Below are 20,504 nucleotides of genomic sequence, written 5' to 3'. Positions count from 1 at the left end.
CTACTTTGTTTAAAGTTTTTCCTCAGCTTAGCTCTGTTGACCTAGTAGTTATTAATTAGGGCAGTAAGTTATCTGTCAAACTTGTTTGTTGTTTCATTTTTGTCTAGGTCTTCATAGGTCTTTTAATACCAAGTTGGGAGAAGCCACATCAAGGATTCCATTTCAAATCCAGATCCCCGCCGATAAATTTGACTTAGGAGACTGCTTGGTATATTGTGGTTGAAATTAAGAGAATGAGCCACTGGCAGGAAGACTTCAGCCAAGGAGAGAATTGCAACATTTCCTTGACTTACATCGCTCAGACCCTCTCGTGCTTCCCTCCAGATGGCCAGAGCTTTATGGGGCAACGCCTGCGAGTGGAAATGCTGGGTCAAAGCTTAAGAACATTTTTCGAGTTTCTATTTATGTGCATCAATTGCCAAAACAGGTGTGTTTGATTTGCAATCTATCCATAAAATTGATGTAACAATTTTTAAAGTATTGAGAGGCAAATTATATCTCATTATTTTAATTTGCATGTCTTTAAATGTTAGTAAGGAAACTTCTTATGTATTTATTAACCATTTTACTGCTTGTTTTTTAAATGGCCTGTTCATCTCCTTTTACTCAATAGGCCATTTTTAAAAATAATCATAGCTTAAGTACAATTAAATGAAAGGCCATTTCTTGGAACAGATTGTTTCCCTGTATTTTTTTAAAGAAGGTACTAAACAAAAATGTTAACACTATCAGGTAGTGATTTAACTTGGAGAATCACAAATTTCTCTATTCCATATTTCAATCCTTTGCACTCGCTTGCTTTTTTCTCGATTCCTTTATTCTAATGCTAACCGTGTCGAGTCACACTCGACATCCGAGTGCAAAAGGTTAAAGCACAAGACTTCTATTTCTGTCCTACGAAGGGAGTGGTGGACGAGAAGCTAAGAGGCAATGATGGCCACTCCAGAGTCCGGCTCAGGCTGCTGCGCTCCCCGAGCGTGCTCTGGCCAGGGGCAATGTGCATCTGTGTACAGGGTCACAACTCTCTGGTGGTACCTTGAGGCATATTTTTGCAAATTGAATTAAAATTTTTCTCCCTGGCTATGCTACTGTCTGTTCTATTTTGTTGCAATTAACAGGACTTCAAGTAGAAGAAGAAATTGGATTTTTAAAAGTCATGGAACAGAGAACTACCTTTTACTTGGACCAACAAACATATGAAAATATCCTCCACATCATCAGTCAACAGAGAAGTTCAAATCAAAACCATGAGGTATTACCTCACACCCATGAGAATGGCTACCATTAAATAAGTAAATAAATAGTCCATGTTGGAGAGGATGTAGAGAAATTGGAATCTTCCAGCAATCCCACTTTATTTAACAAATTTCAAAACTGATCTTAAAGACATATTTCCACTCTCATATTCATATCAGCGTTGTTCCTAACAACCAAGAGGTAGAAGCAATCCAAATGTCCACGGATGACGAATTTTAAAATGTTGTACATACATACATCAAAGTGTCGTTCAACCTTAAAAAAGGAAGGAAATGTCACAACATGAATGAACCTTGAGGAAATTACCTTGAGTGCCATAAGCTCATCACAAAAAGACAAATACCTATAATGAAGATTCTACCGTAGTCGCATTCATGGAAGCAGAAAGTGGGACGGTGGTTACCAGGGGCAGGGGCGAGGGGTGAAAAGAGGAGTTGTTTAATGGGAACAGTTAGTGTTGCAAGATGAGAGTACTGGAGATGTGAATATATTTAACACTACTGAACTGTACCCTTAAAAATGGTTAAGATGAATAATTTTATTTTTTTAACCATAGTTTTTTAAAAATTAGGTTTAAAACTTAGTTTCATTAAGCATTACTCCTGAAATTTCATAACCCAAGAGGCTGCGAGGGGAGTAAGGACAGAAAACTAACTGGGTGCTCGGTACCTACGCCTGTGCCTTTTCCTTCACTGCAACCAGCCCAGTGGCTCTCACTTCGCCATGAGTCCAGGCACCCTAAGATGGGCAGCGGCGCCCACAGCTGCAGGTTGCACCATACTTGGATACACTTTAGGTGAACTCTGAACATGTGGAACAAATTAAGGCAAACTCAGGGTTCCTGGCAGAAAAGGCTGGGCAGCTTCTTACTGGTGGAAGGGACCCACACACTCAAGACCCCCTTTCTGAGATGTAAGAAGGGTCATTTATTAGTGAGAGATTTAAATTCTCAGAAAGCAAAGGGGGAGAGAACGAACAGAGGGGCGAGGGGCGAGGGGCCAGGCCTGCATGGCCAAATCCCAGCTTCCCTTCTTAATTTCCTCCAGCAGATTCAAAATTAAGTGAAGTCAATTCTCAGTTTATTGTGAGTCTTCTTTATTTACAGTATAAGTCTTTAAAAGGTCAAGGCAGTTTTATCTCTTAAATAACATGTCAATCATATAAAACAACTGGAACCAAAGTAGCGAAATATATACAATATAATACATTAGGTATTTTCAGTATTGTTCATTGAATTTTCATACTAAGTTAAAAGAGGCTATTATGATTTACAATATAATTTCTCTAGTTAAAATTAAACCTGTCAAAGACAGAATGTACATTTTTTATAAAACCAGCACAGAAGCATTAATAAAAAATGCTCATGATTGTAATTTTAATTTTTCTATAATACACTGCACCCGTGTTACAAAAACAAACAAAAAAAAGGCATTGCACTAGATGCTTTGAATACTGCGTAAGTCAGTATGTTAACACTTGAGGAGTAATGAATGGCCGATCTGTTTCACTATCAGGCCCATTCACAATAGCTTCCACTCTATTAACTAAGCAGACTTTCTACAGATAGATTCCTTTCCTTGGCAGTTATAACAAGCCCACTGCTAGTGGGTAAAATACCCAGGAGAAACTGATGCCACAAAAACCAACACAACCCTATTATTTACACTCTCCAATGAAAGCTAAAGTTAGAAAGCCACTCTCTGCTCGACCAAGGAAAAAAATTATAAGCAGGACATTTTATAGGAAATTTTTAATATCTATAAGTTTAAAGTACTCAATAAATTGTAAAAGGGCTTGTAACAGCTATTTTTCTTAGGCTTGGGTAAGAAAAAAGTAAATCCTTTTTCATTTTTAATAAAGTTTTGATGGCATCAAAAGGCTTCAAATGTATAAATAAGATTTTTATATAATGCAACATGTTTCATTTTCTTGTGCTACTATCAATTATTTCCAGGATTCATATTTAATTCTAAGGAAGAAAGTATTAAGATTTCTTTTATTCTTAACTTTTCAGCCTTAATATTCTCCAGGCCTCGAAAGTGAATTCAAGGGAGGTCAAGTCATCCAGTGCTTAACACTGAGCAGCACAATATTTCAAACACCTTAAATATTGGGTGGCCTACACAGGAGCAGCAACAAATTTATATTTGCCCTTCATTAAGACAGTTTTACAAGGACAGCAAGTATTGCTTCAGATTATATTGGAACTTTTTTTAGTCAAAGAATTATCTAAGAGGCAGCAGTACTTTTTAAAAAATAGTTCTTAAAGTCATGGATGAGGAAAACATAATCAGCAAGACACATAATTACTGTAAGGAGCTGTTCCAGTGGAGCATCCAAGATACACATGTGGTATTGAGACCAAAACAAAGAAACACCACCATCCCAGGTGTTCATGACTGGGGGTGCAGGAAATGGACAGGACAAATAACCCAAGGCATCCTGACAGAAAAAATGATCAGAGAGTCAAAACAAGTGATTCCATTCAAAATGGGATGTAAAATCCATTGCTCCTGGACAGGTACGTTGAAGTTCCCCTAGGTGTCACTCCTGTACCTACTGTACTAGTCTTTGATATGGAAACTAAAATTACCAGTGTTTGTATGTTTTCAAAAGGCAAGGCACACCACGTGTTGTTTTTTTAAATGCTTATCATCAGATCAGTCATAAGTCCTTGGTCAATTTGTTTCTAGTTCAAAACAAACCATGTTTTTAATAAGCACCATACACCAAACTAATACTTTCATTCTCTAAAGCAACTTTTCCAAAATGTTCCCATTTCCTGTCTATAGTCTCTGTAGCTGCAATGTGTCTAGCTTTCTTTGTCTTCCTATGTGAAAGTACAAGAGAAGTGTGCTATTACAGGAAGCCTGAAAAGAGTAGAACTCTCACAACTTTATAAATGCCCCAAATTATCCTTATTATGCAAAGAAGCCAAGAGGAAATATTCAGGTTACGTTGTTATTATTATTATGTTTAGTACTTCGGATCACTTTTTAAACAACCTATTAAACAAGAAATTCCTAAGAATACTTTCTTTTAACATTTCTTGATAGTCAGAACTATCCTAGAAACCAGTATAGAAAAAGCTAGGAAACAGGCACGTCCACCCTGGATATTTCTTTTTTTTCTTTCTTTCTTTTTTTTTAAATACATCTTTATTGATGTCAGAGGGGAAGGGAGAGGGAGAGAGAGAAACATCAATGATGAGAGAGAATCATTGATCAGCTGCCTCCTGCACACCCCCAACTGGGGATGGAGCCCTCAACTCGGGCATGTGTTCTTGACCAAAACTGAACCAGGTACCCTTCAGTACGCAGGCCGACACTCTATCCACTGAGCCAAACCGGCTAGGGCCACCCTGGCTATTTCTTAGATAGATGTCACTTAAATTGCTGGTTATATTGAAATAGACACTTTACCTCTACAAAAAAATGATCAAGTGCTTCCCTTTCACCCAATTTCTTGGATTGGGCCTAAAATATTTTTTACATTTAAAAAACTCCTTCATTAACCATTCGCCCTTTGGGGGTTTAGTCATTATAGACTCATTTACTAATGTTGTCCTTGAAAGTTAAGAGAAAAAACCTAGAATAAGAGCATGTGCAAGTAAGTGCTGTTTAACATATTAACTGCACAAAAGTTGAAAAACAGCTCCAGAAAAAAAGGCTTAAAGTTAATAGCAGCGGCCTCTTGCCATCCACAGAGAAGTAAAGACAGAACCTGAGAAACATCAAACATACTGGAAAGATACAGAGCAGGGCAGGATTCCTGATTTAAGTCACATTCTTCTGTAAAACAAGAACAGGCTGGGTCCAGCTGTTTAACTGGCCATTCATAGAATTAATTCATTATTTTTTAAGTCTCAAAAATTCTGATACTAGGCAACATTAAATTACATAAGAAACAAACCAAAAAAAAAAAAAAAAAAAAATCTCACCAGCTCTACAAATGCTTTTTAAGTGAAGAATATATCAAATGTGATGCCCAGAGAGTCACAGTCTATGAGACATTGTTTTCTTAGCAGGACTGTTTAGCAAATTCGATAACCTATTTTTCACCCTAGCTCCTCATCTCTAACCATGTATTGTCCTTAGCCCTTTGAAATGTGTCTATACTTTTGCTTAAGTGAAAAAAATGTCCATGCAACTTTTCAGTCCAGGGATAGCCAATTTGTAGACATCAAAAACCAAAATGCAAATCCACGGAATTTTAACCCTCAGTTACAGATGGCCTGCAAAGACGCAGAACTGAAAGGCCTTGGCAAATAGTGGTGAATGTGACAAAGAAGTAAAATGTAGCTTATTTGTGGTCCTTAGCTCCAGCCCCCGTTCCTTCATGGTCCACTTCAAAATAAGTGTTTCATTTCAGCAGTTCAGACCTAAACCTGTCCAGTGGTCCGGTACCATCAGGAAATACTTGTCCATTGCTTCACAAAATCTAGTCCTGTACAGCTCTGGAGAGACCACAGTTGGCATTTTACCTAAAATTATGAAAGAGAAAAGGGAAAAGAAAACTGTCACATAAGTGATCAGGCAACTCACTTCAAAAACGGTCCTTTCATGTAAACTGCCGTAAGACGCATACCCCCAGCAATCTGAGCCACAACATAGGACAGGTCCTTCTTGGTAGGAGTTTCTATTTTAAAAGATGAGCTCTTGCCTAGACAGATGTATAAAGCACAAAGGGGCCAGCAGTGCTCATAGATCTTAGACTATTTCAAGTGTTAATTCAAAAAACCTTACTCAGAACCTCTGCTCTCCCCCCCACCCCCATTTTTTAACTTTCTATTTTAAGAACCTCTAGCAATTTAACACAAATTAAAACTCAATATTTACTAACCTACAACTCCTTCTATTATTTAATCATCTTGGAAATTATGAGAAAGAGATAAGCACTAATTTTTTTGGAATTAAAAAAGTATCCATTTTTTAAAATGTTAACTGATAAGGAAAGCATGAGAATAGTTTAAAGAGAAAATAAAACAAAAACTGCTCACCTTGTCCTCCTAAAATTCCTGTTGATTTCACAACCATCTCAAGCTTTTTGTCCCATGTAAATGTTCGAATATAATCTGTTGCAGAAAGCAAATCAGCAATAAAGTTATATCAATAAATATAAGCAAAGGACACTAGTAATTACTATTACTTCTCTAATAGTTAACGTTTACCGAGTGCTGACAGTATGTGATGTGCCCACAATATGCCAGGTACTCTCCTAAGGATTTTCCCCCATATTTTCCCCCATTTTATCGTCACAACCACAAGGCCTTCATTTATAAGTGACTTTTTGGCCTTGGCCCACGTTGCACAGTGGTTAGAGAGTAGGTCCATGCACCAAAGGGTTGTGTGTTCGATTCCCGGTCAAGGTTGCATACCTGAATTGCAGGTTCAATCCAGTCGAGGTGCAGGCGGAAGGCAACCAATCGATGTCTCTCTCACATTGATCTATCTCTCTCCACCTCCCCTCACTCCCTCTCTTTCACTCTCTCTAACAATCAATTGAATAAATATCTTTGGGTGAGGATTAACAAAAAATAAAAATAAATGACTTTTTGAATACAGATATTTTGGGTAAAGATAATAAAAATGGAAATGAGGTACTATTTATATCCCAGAATTTAAAATCTATTATTCTGAAATTTTTAAATGAAACTTGATAAAAATACTCAATAAGCTATTAGTAGACCAGGTTCAGCATAATCTTCATATTTGACTCTGGTTTCAATCATGAACCGTAAGTGAGGTACGCTTATTGACTTACCTATAATTCCAACAACCAGCTCATTGCTGGTGTCATCTCGCCCAACCAGCAAAGAATAATCTATAATGAGGTGGCTAGAAAGGAAGTGGGAGTCGCTGCGGATCGAGGCTCTCAGCACAGCTTTGGAATGAGAGCGGATATACAGAGGGTTGTCTCGGACCATCTTCAAAAGATTCTCATCCAGCAGCACTACATCACAACTCTCCTTCCCCGTATCAGTTTTCACATTTCTATTCCTAAGTGAACCCTTTAAATCAAAAACCTGCAGAAAGAAAATTCAGTCACACAAGAGTTGCTACAAATGATTAATGTTATTAAAGTAAAAAGCCAGAAAGGCTTCCCTATAGCCACTGCCATTATATACACTTTTACATTTAATTTAAAAACTTAACCTATGTCATGAAATGCATGCATTATAATTGCATAATACATAAAATACATGTGATATAATTACATCATATGAAATTAATACCAAGTACTCAGTTACATTTCAAAAATAACTGACTCAATTAATCAACTTTAACATCAATAAGTAACTCCAAAAACACATCACTGGATTGAAAGGCAGTTTAGAAACCAGATGCAAATAGTCTAAGGAAACTTAAAAGTTTTGATTCCAAAACTTTATGTGATTGCTTATGGCAATAGAGAAGCAACAGCCCACCTTGAGGAATTTTGGGGTGGTGGCAAAGCTCAGGGACTTGGGGACTAGACCAGTGCGGCCTGAAGTGTACTGGACAGACCACTGCTGGTAGGTTGTTCCTGGCCAGAGGTGATGTAATGCACATCAATGACATCAGGAAGCATAGTTTAGTTCAGCAGCTGTTTTTCTCGTGTCATAGCAAGACATCCTCAATGAAGAAAGCAGTGCGTCGAACTGCATTCCAGTACAAGCTCCATATCTCATCACAGACTGGAAACAGTTCAAAGACCAGCACTTTGAAGAGTACTTACTGTTCTGGAATGTAGACCAACCTGGTTCTAGAAATATCTGTGACTGCCATAAGGCACTTCATTTCTGTGGGCCTCCGTTTCTTCATGTTTAAAACTGAAATGGCAGAAGTACATCTGCCTTCTAATTCTATAATTCTAGGACACTGGAGATGCTAAATTTTAGGACTAGTCTACAATATTCCTCTTTATTCTTCCCTTATAGGGTTCAACAAACCCAAAGTTAAATTTGACCTAGCAACCAAATCTAACATGTACTATCCAACAAGATGTTCTTCTCTGATTCATTATATTCACAAACCAGAAAAACAAAGGGTTCCAGTAGCTAAATGCTTTGCATAGTCCAACATCCTTACCTGTGCCATCTTTCTCCCATAGAAAAGATTTTCCATGACAAGGAGATCTAACTTCTTCTCAGTGTTGTTCTGAGAATTCTTATAACCAATTCTGTAAACTCCAAGAATTTTGGCTAATGCAGTGGGCCTCTAATCAAGAAAAAATGAGAGTAAATTCTTATCAAAAAGGATTATTTGTAAATTTAATACCAATATCTGGATTTTTCATGTTATATCCAAATACGATCTTTTCTTAATATGAACAGTCTGAGGGCCTTGAAAAAAACTTGAATCTCAGAATCAAGTAAAGCAGCAATGCCAATGAAAATATTAGATCCTCCACATCTTCCCAAGGGATAATCCTCCACAAATGTTCAAATCCACAAGTTTTATTACGACACTGAATTTCCCCGGTGACTGCAATAAACCATAAAAGGGAAAAAGGTTCACGTGACTCCCCCACACTTTTCCCAGCAGGGTCACTCCTCAACGACATCGGACAAACCTGGCCGCAGGCTCCTCTCTTTCTGCCTGAGGAACCCATGGCCTCATTTTTCAACACGCTTCAAATTTCTGTCTCAGCAAAATTACAAATTACTAAATGTTCAGCTATTTTCATCCAGTCTTGATGTTTTTAATTAACATATATACTAATTAAATGCAACTTGCTTGAGATCTCTTGGTTCCTCAGTGGCAAGGTAGGAGGAGTCTGAAATCACTGCTATCCCATCTCTGCAGCACACCAGAGAGCCAGCATGTCCTGTCCACATCTTACCACAGAGAAACTCTCATCAGGACTAGCTCTGAGGATGTAAAAGGCCCAGCAGACTCTAGTGACGGACCGAGGTTTGGGATGTCTACCTTTTGTTGAACAGCGTTTGTAATGTAACTGAAGTAGTGTGGTGCGAAGTCGAGGAAAGACTGCACTTCCAGACGAGGCATTTGCTTCAAAATGAATCTATCATCTAAAAGGCAGAAATCTCATGGTTAGTCAATCACCATTATTCACTGAGATGATCTACAATAAATCATTCCAAATGACTTACTTGCTTCCTGTTTTTAAGAGATGCTTTCTGATGTCACAGAGAAAATCCTCATCAGAACACAGTTCTCAAGTAACTGAAGGGTGGGAAGGGCTTCTTATGTAGTCAAGAAGCCTCTTTTGAAAGCACCACCCGTAATTCATAGGTGATCTACTTTTTAATAAAATTTTAATAAAATTTTATAAATGTTTTCCCTTGCTAGCAATCCATAAGTAGTAGTTATAAAAGCTCTTATCAAGCAATCTGACTGAATTATCTCCAGTGATTTTGCCCAGTGGGTGTGGAGAAGGGAATGTGAAGTACAAATGGTCCCGGCCTTCTGTAAGCCTTGGTGAGTGAGGACATTGGCCTTCCCCCTCTCAGGTTAAATGTTTCTATTTTTATCTTTCTCTCATCAGTGCTGAGAGATAAAAATCCTTTTTTATTTTAAGGAATTTTTATTTATTTTTATTTTTAAAATAAATTAATATTTTCCATTACCATTTATCCCCTCTATGCCCTTGGATAGAGAAAGGGAGAGAGAGAGAAACACCGATGTGAGCAAAACATCAATCGGCTGCCTCCTGCATGCCCCATAACAGAGATCCAGCCCAAAACCTGGGCATGTGGCCTGACCGGGAATCAAACCAGTGACTTTTCAGTGCACAGGACAATGCCCAGCCAACTGAGCAAAACAGGCCAGGGTTGAGGTACTCTTTTGAATTTTCTGGAAGTGCTCTGTATTTGCATTTGGAAAACTCAGGACTAGAGAGAATTTAATAAGAACTTGATCAATGTCTGTTTTTAATTACACACCCTATATATGTATATTCTTTTAAATATTTTCTGACACAGCATAAAGTATAAACAGAAAACTCTGTTTGCCAACTGACATTATCATACTATCTCAGTTCAAGCCATTCATGAATTACCTGAGGGAAGGAGGGATACCACTGAATCAGGAAACAACTAAAAGACTCACCTTCAGTCGCATAGAAGGCAGCCCCCGATTTGCCTCCACGGGCCTGCCAGGGCGACGAGTGCGAAAGGGATCGAATGAAATCTTCCTCACTGCTGCCCAAAATCACTTCCCGCATCTTATGAAATTCTCCCGCATAGTAGAGCCGACAATAAAACTTGGCATTAGCATCGGAAAATTCTATAAACAGAAGTGGTAAAAAAAGCTTTTATGAATCAAAAATCTCTTTTCCCTCTTGCCCAATTCCACACCTCCCACCAAACACAGCCATTTAATTTTCTCCACGATAGCGTTTTATCTCATACTTACGGAGCTCCACATGAGGATTTGTGAGTTGTTTCTTTTGTGCGTCTCCTCCATCTACTTCATCTGAAAGGTTTAATATCATTAGTCAAGTCAAAATTTTAGTTATCACTTCATTTTGCCTCTTCTTTCTCCCCTGACATAACAATAAAAACTGACCCTCTTTATCCTAGCCAAGTCGCTCTCATGCAAGCACTGTATACAATTTTTATTGTAAGGTATTACAATAATAGTTTACAATAAAAATGTGTGTACCTTTTGCAAGATCAATTTTCAAATTAAAAAAATAGAGACTTTAGGGTAAAGAATAATTTGCTTATACTTAAGTGATTCCTATAATAGCAATATACTAACTCAGCTCTTACATCAAGATTTTCTATTCAGAGTTTATGACCAGTTTCCCCCATGTGTGGAATAATACTTCCCCAATAGTTTGTGATTCTTTCTATATCAAATACTAAGATATTTATATAATACATAAAATATACTAGTGTCTTCTTCAGAGCTACTTTTGTTTTATATTTGACTGATCTGTGTGGCAAACCTACTGCCAGATCCACTTTAATTACTGTAGATTTGGAATATTTTTAACACCTAGAATAAGTCATCCTTGAAGTTTCATATTACAAAATTATTTTTTTGAAAGCACCAAAACCCTCCAAGGATCATAGCTCAATAGCAGCCTATAAAATACTAAACAGGCATCTTAAAATAATAATGAAGATATATCATGCAGTTGCTATTTTTTAAATAAACTACTAATTCATGATCTAATCTATTGCCAATCTATTTGAGCCAGATGTTAAGTATTTTACTCAGTCACAATTATTCAATTTGCCAACACATACATAGGAACAGCCAGACAGTAAGTAACTGAATGGGTGTGCTTATGTTCCAATACAACTTCAGTTACAAAAACAGGTAACCAGGTAGACATATGTTCTAACTATCAAAACGAAGGTGGACAGCAATAGCCTCAACCGTGCAGGGACTGGAAAAGAAAGGAGACACCTGAGGGATTAGCGGAAGAAAACCATTTGAATATATACTGTGAGTTGCATGTGAGACACATGTCTTACATGTGTAATGTCATGTAAACCTTGGGAGACATTGATTGCTTTTTTGCCACTTTACAGGTAGGGAAGGAAGGATTTCTGACTCTGCCTCGCAGTAAGTGATTGCAATGACATCTGAAACCAGCGGACTCTCCAAGCACCATGCTCTTCCACTCTACGACACTGAGGGTGAGGAATGAGGGGCCCTGGTTTCAGCAGTAAGAATCATCTACTTATGGCTCTAAGGAACATAAGCAACTAAACTAAGTAAATCAAAGCCTAGAGTAAGCATGCTCGGTCTCCCTTTAACACACCTGGAGGCTCGATGCCTTGATTCTCTGTCCCCTCCTTGCCCGTCTGCCCGACCTGGTAGTAAGCGCTATCTGCCCCACGTAAGGTCTCTCTCTTCTGGGAGGAGAGATCAGGGCTTTTCCCTGCCGTCCCTCGGAAGAAGGACAACATTCCAGAAGCCTTTTTGGCTAAAAATAAGAGGCAATATATTAAGTACTGGTCACTACAGGTGGAAAAATTAAAATTTTTAACTCATTTCTTTATTTGCAGTAACCATTTTCTAAGGATAATAAATATTAGTAATACCAATACTTTCATTTGTATAGATTATTATTCCACAGTTTTTATGGGTTTGGCGGGGGGCAGGGGGCAGTCAAGCACTCTTATTAACAGAAACAGAAAAAGAACAATGGTCAGATAGCTATGTATCAAAACGTGAGAAATTCTAATAAAACCTTTGAAAAAATGTATTTCCAAGGCAGTCATAACATCTTAAGCAACAAGATTAAGTTAGGGCTGAATTCTTATAGCACTACAATTAAAACTAATTCAACACAACATTATGAAATATGAGAATTCAAAGTTAAAGTTAACATCATTATATCACTTGTGTTCTTACATTTTAACACAACAAAATATAAGAGTTTGTTTTTAACATTTTTCAGAAAGTAGGTAGTATAGGATGGCCAAAAATATTACTAAAGTTTGCTCTATAATTTTATTCTTAGTTTTGAGCTTAATACATATGATCTGTGAGCTTAGTATATATGATTTTAATCTTGGACATTTACAATCTACAAAATCCTTATCCAATGTTAATCATAAAGTGCTTAGGATGTTAGAAATCAGAATGGCCTCCTTTATATCTAATCCGACCTTGCTCCTTGCTAACTGAACTTCAATTCAAGGAGGGGAGTTGGGGCAGCCAGGAGAACAGCCCCAGGAGAGGAGTGATTTGTATAAGCCGACTAGGACAATGCGCATCACTCTCTCAGTGTCCTTTGCAGGGAGGGGTGGCCATGTGAAGCAGTCCTAGCTAATGAACCTGAAAGGGAGGGCTCTGCTTTCCCGGTAAAAGGGAACGGCTGCAGCTTATACCTCCCTTCTTTCTGCCTCAAATATAGACGTTAAGTGGAACATTTCCAGCCATGAGTAAAACTTGAGAGAACCACAGAAAAACTAACTACCCCATGTTGTCATGACAATGCTGACTAGCTGAACCACTGCCAGCAACTGCCTACCTGCAGACGTTATTTTAGCAAAATAAACTGTCATTTGTTTAAACCCCAATCGCCATGAGTTTTCTGTTACTTGTAGTGGATACATTCCTAACTGACAAAGACCCAAGTTCAAACTCCAGTTCTCCACTAGCTGTATAGTAATCTTGAACAAATTGCTTAATTTAATTTAAACTTTATTTCGGGAAAATAGGGATATGGTAAATAACTCTTATTTGGTTATTGTGTGGATTAAAGGAGATAATACATAAGAAGTTCTTTGCACAATGCCAACAACACTATAAAACGACAAATATGTTGCTGTTAAATTTCTTAGGTTGTACACTTTAAACTGAAAGCCTAGGTGAGAAGGGATTCCTGCTAGCTTTCACATAGACTTAAGAGTTTCTAGGAGTTCCAAAGTCAATAAACAAGAATCAAAGAATAGCAAAACAGGGATAAAGGAGGATATACAAAAAATTCCCAGCCCATATTGTATTTCAAAGACCAGAAGTAATAAATCCTTGCCCATGATTACAAACAAAGCTAATAACAACTCCTTCTCCATTTGCAATCTTACTTGGCTGTGGTTCTGCTTCTGCTGTGCGGTTTGTCTGTCCTCCACCGCTCTCGGGTAACCTAATGGGGCTGCTGCTCTTTGGTCTGCTGTCTAAAGTACTAAAAATGAAAAAACAGAAGAAAAGTTGGTTTTACACTATTCAGACAAAAAATAGCAGGTACTCTGATTCCTGCATTAATCTATTCCCCACCTACCTCACTCACAATAGCATAAATCTGATTCATGACTTATATACACACTTGGTAGAATATGGAAAAAGAAGTCTTGAAATGTCTATTGGACTTCAGAAAAAGAAAGCAAAATATTGTAACTATAAGTATGCGTGGAAAAATACAAGAGCATAAGTTTTAGTAATATTTTGCCCAAGTCCATCAGAGTTATATTAGCATCTATAAGTCAAACAATTACAGAAAATACCAATTTTCCATTTCTCATGCTAGTCATCATAATATATAATTCAAGTAAAACTCTGTCACATTAGTAAAGTTGGAAAACCTATTCCAATAAGAATAAAAATAATGAACCTATGACAATTTCTGTCCAAATGTCAGAATTGGTTTGGGGGATATTGTTTTAACTATTAGGATCTTTAATTATTATGGAAAGTTCACAAATATTTTTAAGTTATAAAGACAAACAGTTGGTTACTAATTTCACAAGTAAATATTTTAAATGAAAACAGAGAATTAAAAATGTTAAAAGTTTAAAACTGCAGTATACATTGAACTTCTATGGCAATCATCTGAAAACAGTATCCAAAGAAACAGTTTAAGATCTTTTGCCACATTTGAATTTTGTCTTATCAATTATTAACTAAAATGTAAGTGTGTATCCTAGAAACGTTCATATTGATAAAACTGAAGCATGAGAGTTTAGAAAGTGATGGCACAGCCACATTAAAACAGACTCCACTACGTCACAGGTCACCTGGTGGTGGGAGGCCCTTCTTCAGCACTGCTCCGCGGGCTCACTTTGGACAACTCCTCTAAGGCGTTCCGGTATTCTTTACAGCTTAGGGTAGAAACAGATTGAGAAATGTTAAACATTAAGCCCTCCTTTTAAAATAAATCATATACTTTCACATAAGCTTTGCATTATGAAAACACAACCATTATAAGTATCCCTAATGAAACAAACACACTTAACTAACCAAAGTTATCAAGTAGAAACTTCATGAAGGTCAATGTCTTCAGAGAGAATACAAAATACAACCCAACACACAAACCAGTATCAATATCCTAAAAAAAAAGACTGTGAAAGCCTGCATACTAACACTTATCAAACACTTGTAGGGGCTCAAAGCTGACTTAAAAGTATGAAGCTCCAGGGTTTAGTTAACAGAGAGGAAAGAAACTTGAGAGCGCTTTTCTAGTTAAAGGTACTGAACTTTACCCAGAAAAATTCTTACGTTGCATTGGCCAAAAAGAAATCCAACTCTTGGACTAGAAGTCTGGGACCCCTGATTTAGATGAAAGCAAATGTCAGGGAAGAAGAGCTTCTTTAAGACCCATGATAACCGTGGGCACATAAATGGGTTAAGGCATAGGAAAAGTATTATTTTAAAAAACATTACCTGCTAAGTGTGGGAAGCAGGAAGGAAACGAATGAAGAGTATAAAAAAGATACTCAGATGATAAACGGCAGATAAGTTCTAAGTATTATGTCAATAAGTATATTGAAGGAAGGGATACAACAGTTACATACTATAAGACAGAAAATGGTTAGAGGATAGAAGGATTAGTAAATAACTTGCCTAGTATCCAGTAATACCCTGGCTGGGTAGTTCAGTTGGTTAGAACATTGTCCCAATAAGCCAAGGTTGCAGGTTAGATCCCCAGTCAGGGCACATACAAGATTAGACCAATGAATGCATAAATAAGTGGAACAAATCAATGTTTCTCTCTTTCTTTCTCCTTCTCTCCCCTCTTCTCTATCCCTCTCCCACCTTTCCTCTAAAATCAACAAAAAGATTTTTTTAAAAGAATCATCCTGTAATTAGCTGGGTAGAGTACATTTTCAGATACAATGAAAATAAGCTATCTCACCCAAAGAGTATGTGCTTTTACTTATATTTCATCTTTTGCTCTAGTCTATGTGACAGATATCAACAGTAAAGCAATGAACAAATATACATAAAATATAACCATAGGTGAAAAAGCCTTATGAATAATACCTGAGAGCAAAAGCAATGATGGAGCTGGGCTCCTTCTCACACACCGCAATGGGCACCCGCTCGTGTTCATACATTAGGTAGTGTTTATCTGGATCACTGTTCAAGATTTTCGAATACATAAGTAAGAATAAAATTAGCAAAAAATCAAATATACAATTAACACATTGCAAGTAAATCTCAAGACAGTCTTAACTACACACTGCATGATTATAAGAATATAATTAAGTAAAGCCAAAATGTATACAAAACTTGTATCAAAGAGCCAAAGGAGGGGGGGAGGGGGGGAACAAAAACTAAAAAGAGCGAAAGAAAATATATCAACAGAAAAGTTTTGAAGGCAATTAAAAATTATCAGAATTAAGTTTTCAAATCAGAGGTCTCGGAATAGTCACTCCAAAATAAGCTTTTCCACACTGCCAAGACTTTAGACCATATTTATCTCAAATAGGGTCTACAATGAACAGCAGAAGTGTAAAAGATTTTGTTCTACTATAAGCTTGAAAGAAAAGTCTGCTAGGAATTATGGAAACGTAATACTAGTCCAACAAGAAATAAATAACAGCGTTGCTCTCCTATCAGCATGTGGGAACTCAATGGTGTTTTAACCCTAATCTTGCTTCCCCAACTTCTACCCTAAACCCCCTACAGAAACATTCATTCATTTGTCTGAGCACTAATGTGCCAGATACACAATATTTAGAAAAACTATTACTAAGCATCTAACTTGTGCAAGATGTTAACAGTACAGCAGTGAAAAAAATAGGGATGGTAGAGTTTATAGTATAGCAAGGTAAAGAAACAAGTAAGTCTATAAAAAATATAATTACCGTCTGTGATAAGTGCCATGAGGGAATCATAAGTGTGTACAACAAAGAGACCTAATCTGGTTGGGGCAGGGAGCTGGGAGGAGGGTCTACTAAGGTTTTCATGAGAAACAATGCAGAGGAGTTAATGACTAAGAAGAAAGTGAGGGCATGTGCAACAGCCATAAAATGAGAGGGACCATAACCCTGTCAAGAAACTAAGATATCTGAGTCTAAAGCAGAGAAAACGCACCTTTACACACTACTAGTATACAGGGTGGGGCAAAAGTGGGTTTACAGTAGAGTTGTACGTGAAATGCAGAGCTTATTCTTGTATTATTTATTGTATTATTTTCCACATGAACAACTGTAAACCTACTTTTGCCCCTCCCTGTAGAAAGATTACTATATTTTGAGTCTCTGCTTGTCTCTCCCCCAAGACTGTGAGCGCTCCTGAGAGAAGTTTAATAAATACATAATTCCGTTAAGGAAAAGTCCTTATTAAGCAGCATTTGACAACCAAACAGGTCAATGAGCAGAAGAAAAACAAACTCTCACAGCCAGTCTATATATTTTCCCAGTGAGCAAGCCCAGTACAAACAAGGTCACATGAACACTTCATGGGCCATTATAATTCATCACCTGTTAGAAAAGAACTGTGTCCCAGTAACTTATTGGATCAATAATATCATCCTTGTATATAATCAGCAATATGTTTTTAGAATTATGAGATGTAGCAATATATCTTAAAATATATAAACAATTATTTTCAGAACCAGTAATCTTAAGCATTAAGCAACATTAGTTAATCCTTTTTCATCTACTCATCTATTATATAACAACTAGAGGCCCAGTGCACATTCGTGCACTCGGGAGGTGGGTTCCTCAGCCTGTCCTGTGCCCTTTCGCAGTCCGGGAGCCCTTGGGGGATGTCCAACTGATGGCTTAGGCCGGGCAGTCGGACTTCCTTAGTGCTGTCGCCACAGCCACTGTACTCGCCAGCCATCAGCCCCGCTTCGCTTCTGGCTGAGCGGCGCTACCCCTGTGGGAGTGCACTGACCACCAGGGGGCAGCTCCTGCGTCGACATCTGCCCCCTGGTGGTCAGTGCGTGTCAGAGCGACCGGTCATTCTGCCATCGGTTTATTTGCACATTACCCTTTTATTGTATAGGATTATTATATAGGAGAGGTTGTACAAATTACATTATACCAAAAGACATCTCTTTTACTATGACGAATTGTATTTTAGGATTGAGAAACACAGATATACAGTTAAGTAAGCACATTTAAATATAGAGAAAGTAAATCTAGGTAGATTTTTTAATGAAGTAAAAACAAAACCACTCAACAGCCACCGGCCTTTATAATACTCACAAAGGAAACGGAATGGGGTTATAGCTGTTTCCTGGAAGCAAATTTGCAAAGATGGCTTTCATGGTTGATTTTTCCTTCACCTGACTGTCTGTGGATCCCAGCAAATGTCCATCAAACACATCTAGGATGAAAAATGTTCTACTTATATGTTAATATTTAAAAGAGTTTTTAAAAAAGTATAAAGCATCAATTTCATTTCCTTTTTGGAACTCAGACATATGCACACAATAATTACCAATTATGGTGTAAATTTCTGATCTGGAATAACAATTATTATAGAATGAATCAGAAAGCAACAATGAAACATACACAGCACTGACTCCAAGGGGTTCACTTTTTTACCCTTTAACATTTCTGAAATTGAGATCCACCTACAAGCGATGGCAGAGGCCAGACAGGAGTCACAATGGAATTACTGCCTGAGCATCAACTCAGCTCTTCATGTTGCCACTTCAACTCAATTCTGTGCACTGTGGCTATTACACATGAGTTTAATTGCAACTAAAAAAATTATTTTTAAAGTATGCACTACAAGTAAGTAGTTGCTGCTTAAGTAGAAAGCAAGGAAAGAGAGAAGCAATGCATAAATTTGCTATTAGTGAAACACCTATTTTTTGTTGGAGAGATGGCTGCAATTTTTCTTATTTTCTTACAAGGCAACAATCACATGCTTTATGGGACTTAAAAAAGTAATATCCCCAGAAGGTAGATAAAGCTGAATAATATTTTGTTATTGAGATATTTACACGTCAAATGGAGAACTGAAGAGGTGACATGGTAAAAAGCTATATCGAAAAGAGCACATTCAATAGTATAAAATGCGTAAATTCTAAGGGATAAGAGAGCATTGTGTCAAAGCATTCAGAGTGCCTTTCTCTTTGGGATGAAGTGCAGGGAAAGTGACTGGAGCTGTACCTTCGGAAACGCTGGCTGAGTCCGGTTCCGCCGGTCCGCCCCCCGCCGGCTCAGGCAGCACTTCGGGGGGAGTAGGCAGCTGCAGGTGGGCAGAGCTGGTGGAGCTCTGACTGGACAGGTTGCTTAGGAATCGGTCCTCTAGAGAAAGCACAGCTCAGATGAGTCATGTAAAAGCATGAAGTCCATTTCTACCTGATAGCAATGCTTTTAAAAAGCCAACTCACAGTTTTACTTCAGAAACCAAAGTATTTTAGCTTCCTAAAAATTATTTAGGCCATTTTTGTGCATACTTTAGATATGGGTACAAAAATTCAGACAGGCTATATGACTTGACTATGATCAGATCTTAACAAAGTCAGACTCCTACCAATATTCTCTGCAATAGACAATAATGCAAAGTTATGTTTATTAGTTCAGTTTAATAGGGAATGAAATTATGACACTATTGGAAAAAATTATATACCACATTCTCAGGGGGGAAAATTCACTTAATTATAATAGAAAAATGCCAAGAACTATGTGAGCTGAGCTCTTATTCTCCAAAGATGGTCTAAGTAAGAACCTACACATTTGCTAAGATGTCACCAAGTTATTCAATGAATATTGTGAAAGACAGCTAAAATCTAGAAAAAAATTTAGTGACATAAAAACCTAATTAAACTTTGTAAGACTTCTGCACTGAAACCTGGGGCCTGACTTTGGAACTAGCAAAGCAGACATTCAGACTCCTTTTTCCTCCTGTTCTTCCCCTAACAGCTGCTTTCTCTATTTAATGTTTATTTTGATCTCCTAATTTCTCTCCTTGAAATATACTTTATAATAATCTTAAACTGATAAAAGCTACAAATGCTCTACAGTAAGGAAAAAAAAATCTATGAACAATTAAATCAAAGTAATTATCAAAATTAGCAGTAAAAAACAACCACTAGACTAATAATAATAATGTCTTTAAATCTAATGGCAGGTGATCACTAGGCTCAAGGACCAACCTTTTTCTCCATTCGGAAGCCCTGGAGAAACATTCCGTGGAGGTGCATCCACCGTACTTATCTGTAGAGAAGAAAACACTTTGTTCTTAAGGGAACACTAAAATCACATTTTAAAAATGTTTAACCAAGTGAATCTTAAACTTTCTGGTCTCATGACCCCTTCAACTCTTAAGAATTATTAAGACACTCAGCTTTTATGTAAGTTATATCTTCTAATTTTACCTTATTAGAAATTAAAACTGAAAGTTTTAGGATATGCATTTATTAATTCATTTAAAAATAAACCCATTATATATTAACATAAATAACATATTTTAATTAAAAATAGCTCTTTTCAAAAAACTGGTAATAGAGGCATTGTTTTTCACTTTCACAAATACTTGAATATCTAGCTTAATAGCTCAACAGGTTAAATGCAGAAGCCAGAGATGAATACCGCTCTTGTCTTCTGTCTGACCAGAAACTTTTCCCTTCTCACTTGCATATTTACCCACATC

The 20,504-nt window shown here is 37.3% G+C and overlaps 1 protein-coding gene across 6 annotated transcripts in view; it reads right to left on the bottom strand.

Annotated features, from left to right (window-relative positions):
* Positions 1–1,286: 1,286 nt before the first annotated feature.
* PIKFYVE (phosphoinositide kinase, FYVE-type zinc finger containing) overlaps positions 1,287–20,504 on the bottom strand; it is a 79,942-nt gene continuing 60,724 nt past the window's right edge. For 3 of the 6 annotated variants that reach the window (XM_079782247.1, XM_079782248.1, XM_079782249.1), the window contains 14 exons: positions 20,008–20,068; positions 19,019–19,156; positions 18,104–18,224; positions 15,927–16,022; positions 14,681–14,764; positions 13,754–13,851; positions 11,980–12,144; positions 10,617–10,676; positions 10,311–10,487; positions 9,168–9,271; positions 8,328–8,456; positions 7,021–7,282; positions 6,257–6,331; positions 1,288–5,740 (listed from right to left, as the gene is read on the bottom strand). In XM_079782247.1, coding sequence (XP_079638373.1) covers positions 5,625–5,740; positions 6,257–6,331; positions 7,021–7,282; positions 8,328–8,456; positions 9,168–9,271; positions 10,311–10,487; positions 10,617–10,676; positions 11,980–12,144; positions 13,754–13,851; positions 14,681–14,764; positions 15,927–16,022; positions 18,104–18,224; positions 19,019–19,156; positions 20,008–20,068 — 1,686 coding nt within the window. In that variant the 3' untranslated portion in view covers positions 1,288–5,624. Of the gene's footprint in view, positions 5,741–6,256; positions 6,332–7,020; positions 7,283–8,327; positions 8,457–9,167; positions 9,272–10,310; positions 10,488–10,616; positions 10,677–11,979; positions 12,145–13,753; positions 13,852–14,680; positions 14,765–15,926; positions 16,023–18,103; positions 18,225–19,018; positions 19,157–20,007; positions 20,069–20,504 lie in introns of all 6 variants that reach the window. The other 3 variants (XM_079782251.1, XM_079782252.1, XM_079782250.1) reach the window with 2 other exon arrangements.

This window comes from Cnephaeus nilssonii, assembly GCF_951640355.1.
Source record: "Cnephaeus nilssonii genome assembly, chromosome: 10".
NCBI classification, from domain to species: domain Eukaryota; kingdom Metazoa; phylum Chordata; class Mammalia; order Chiroptera; family Vespertilionidae; genus Cnephaeus; species Cnephaeus nilssonii.
This window is presented reverse-complemented; position numbering and strand designations above follow the sequence as displayed.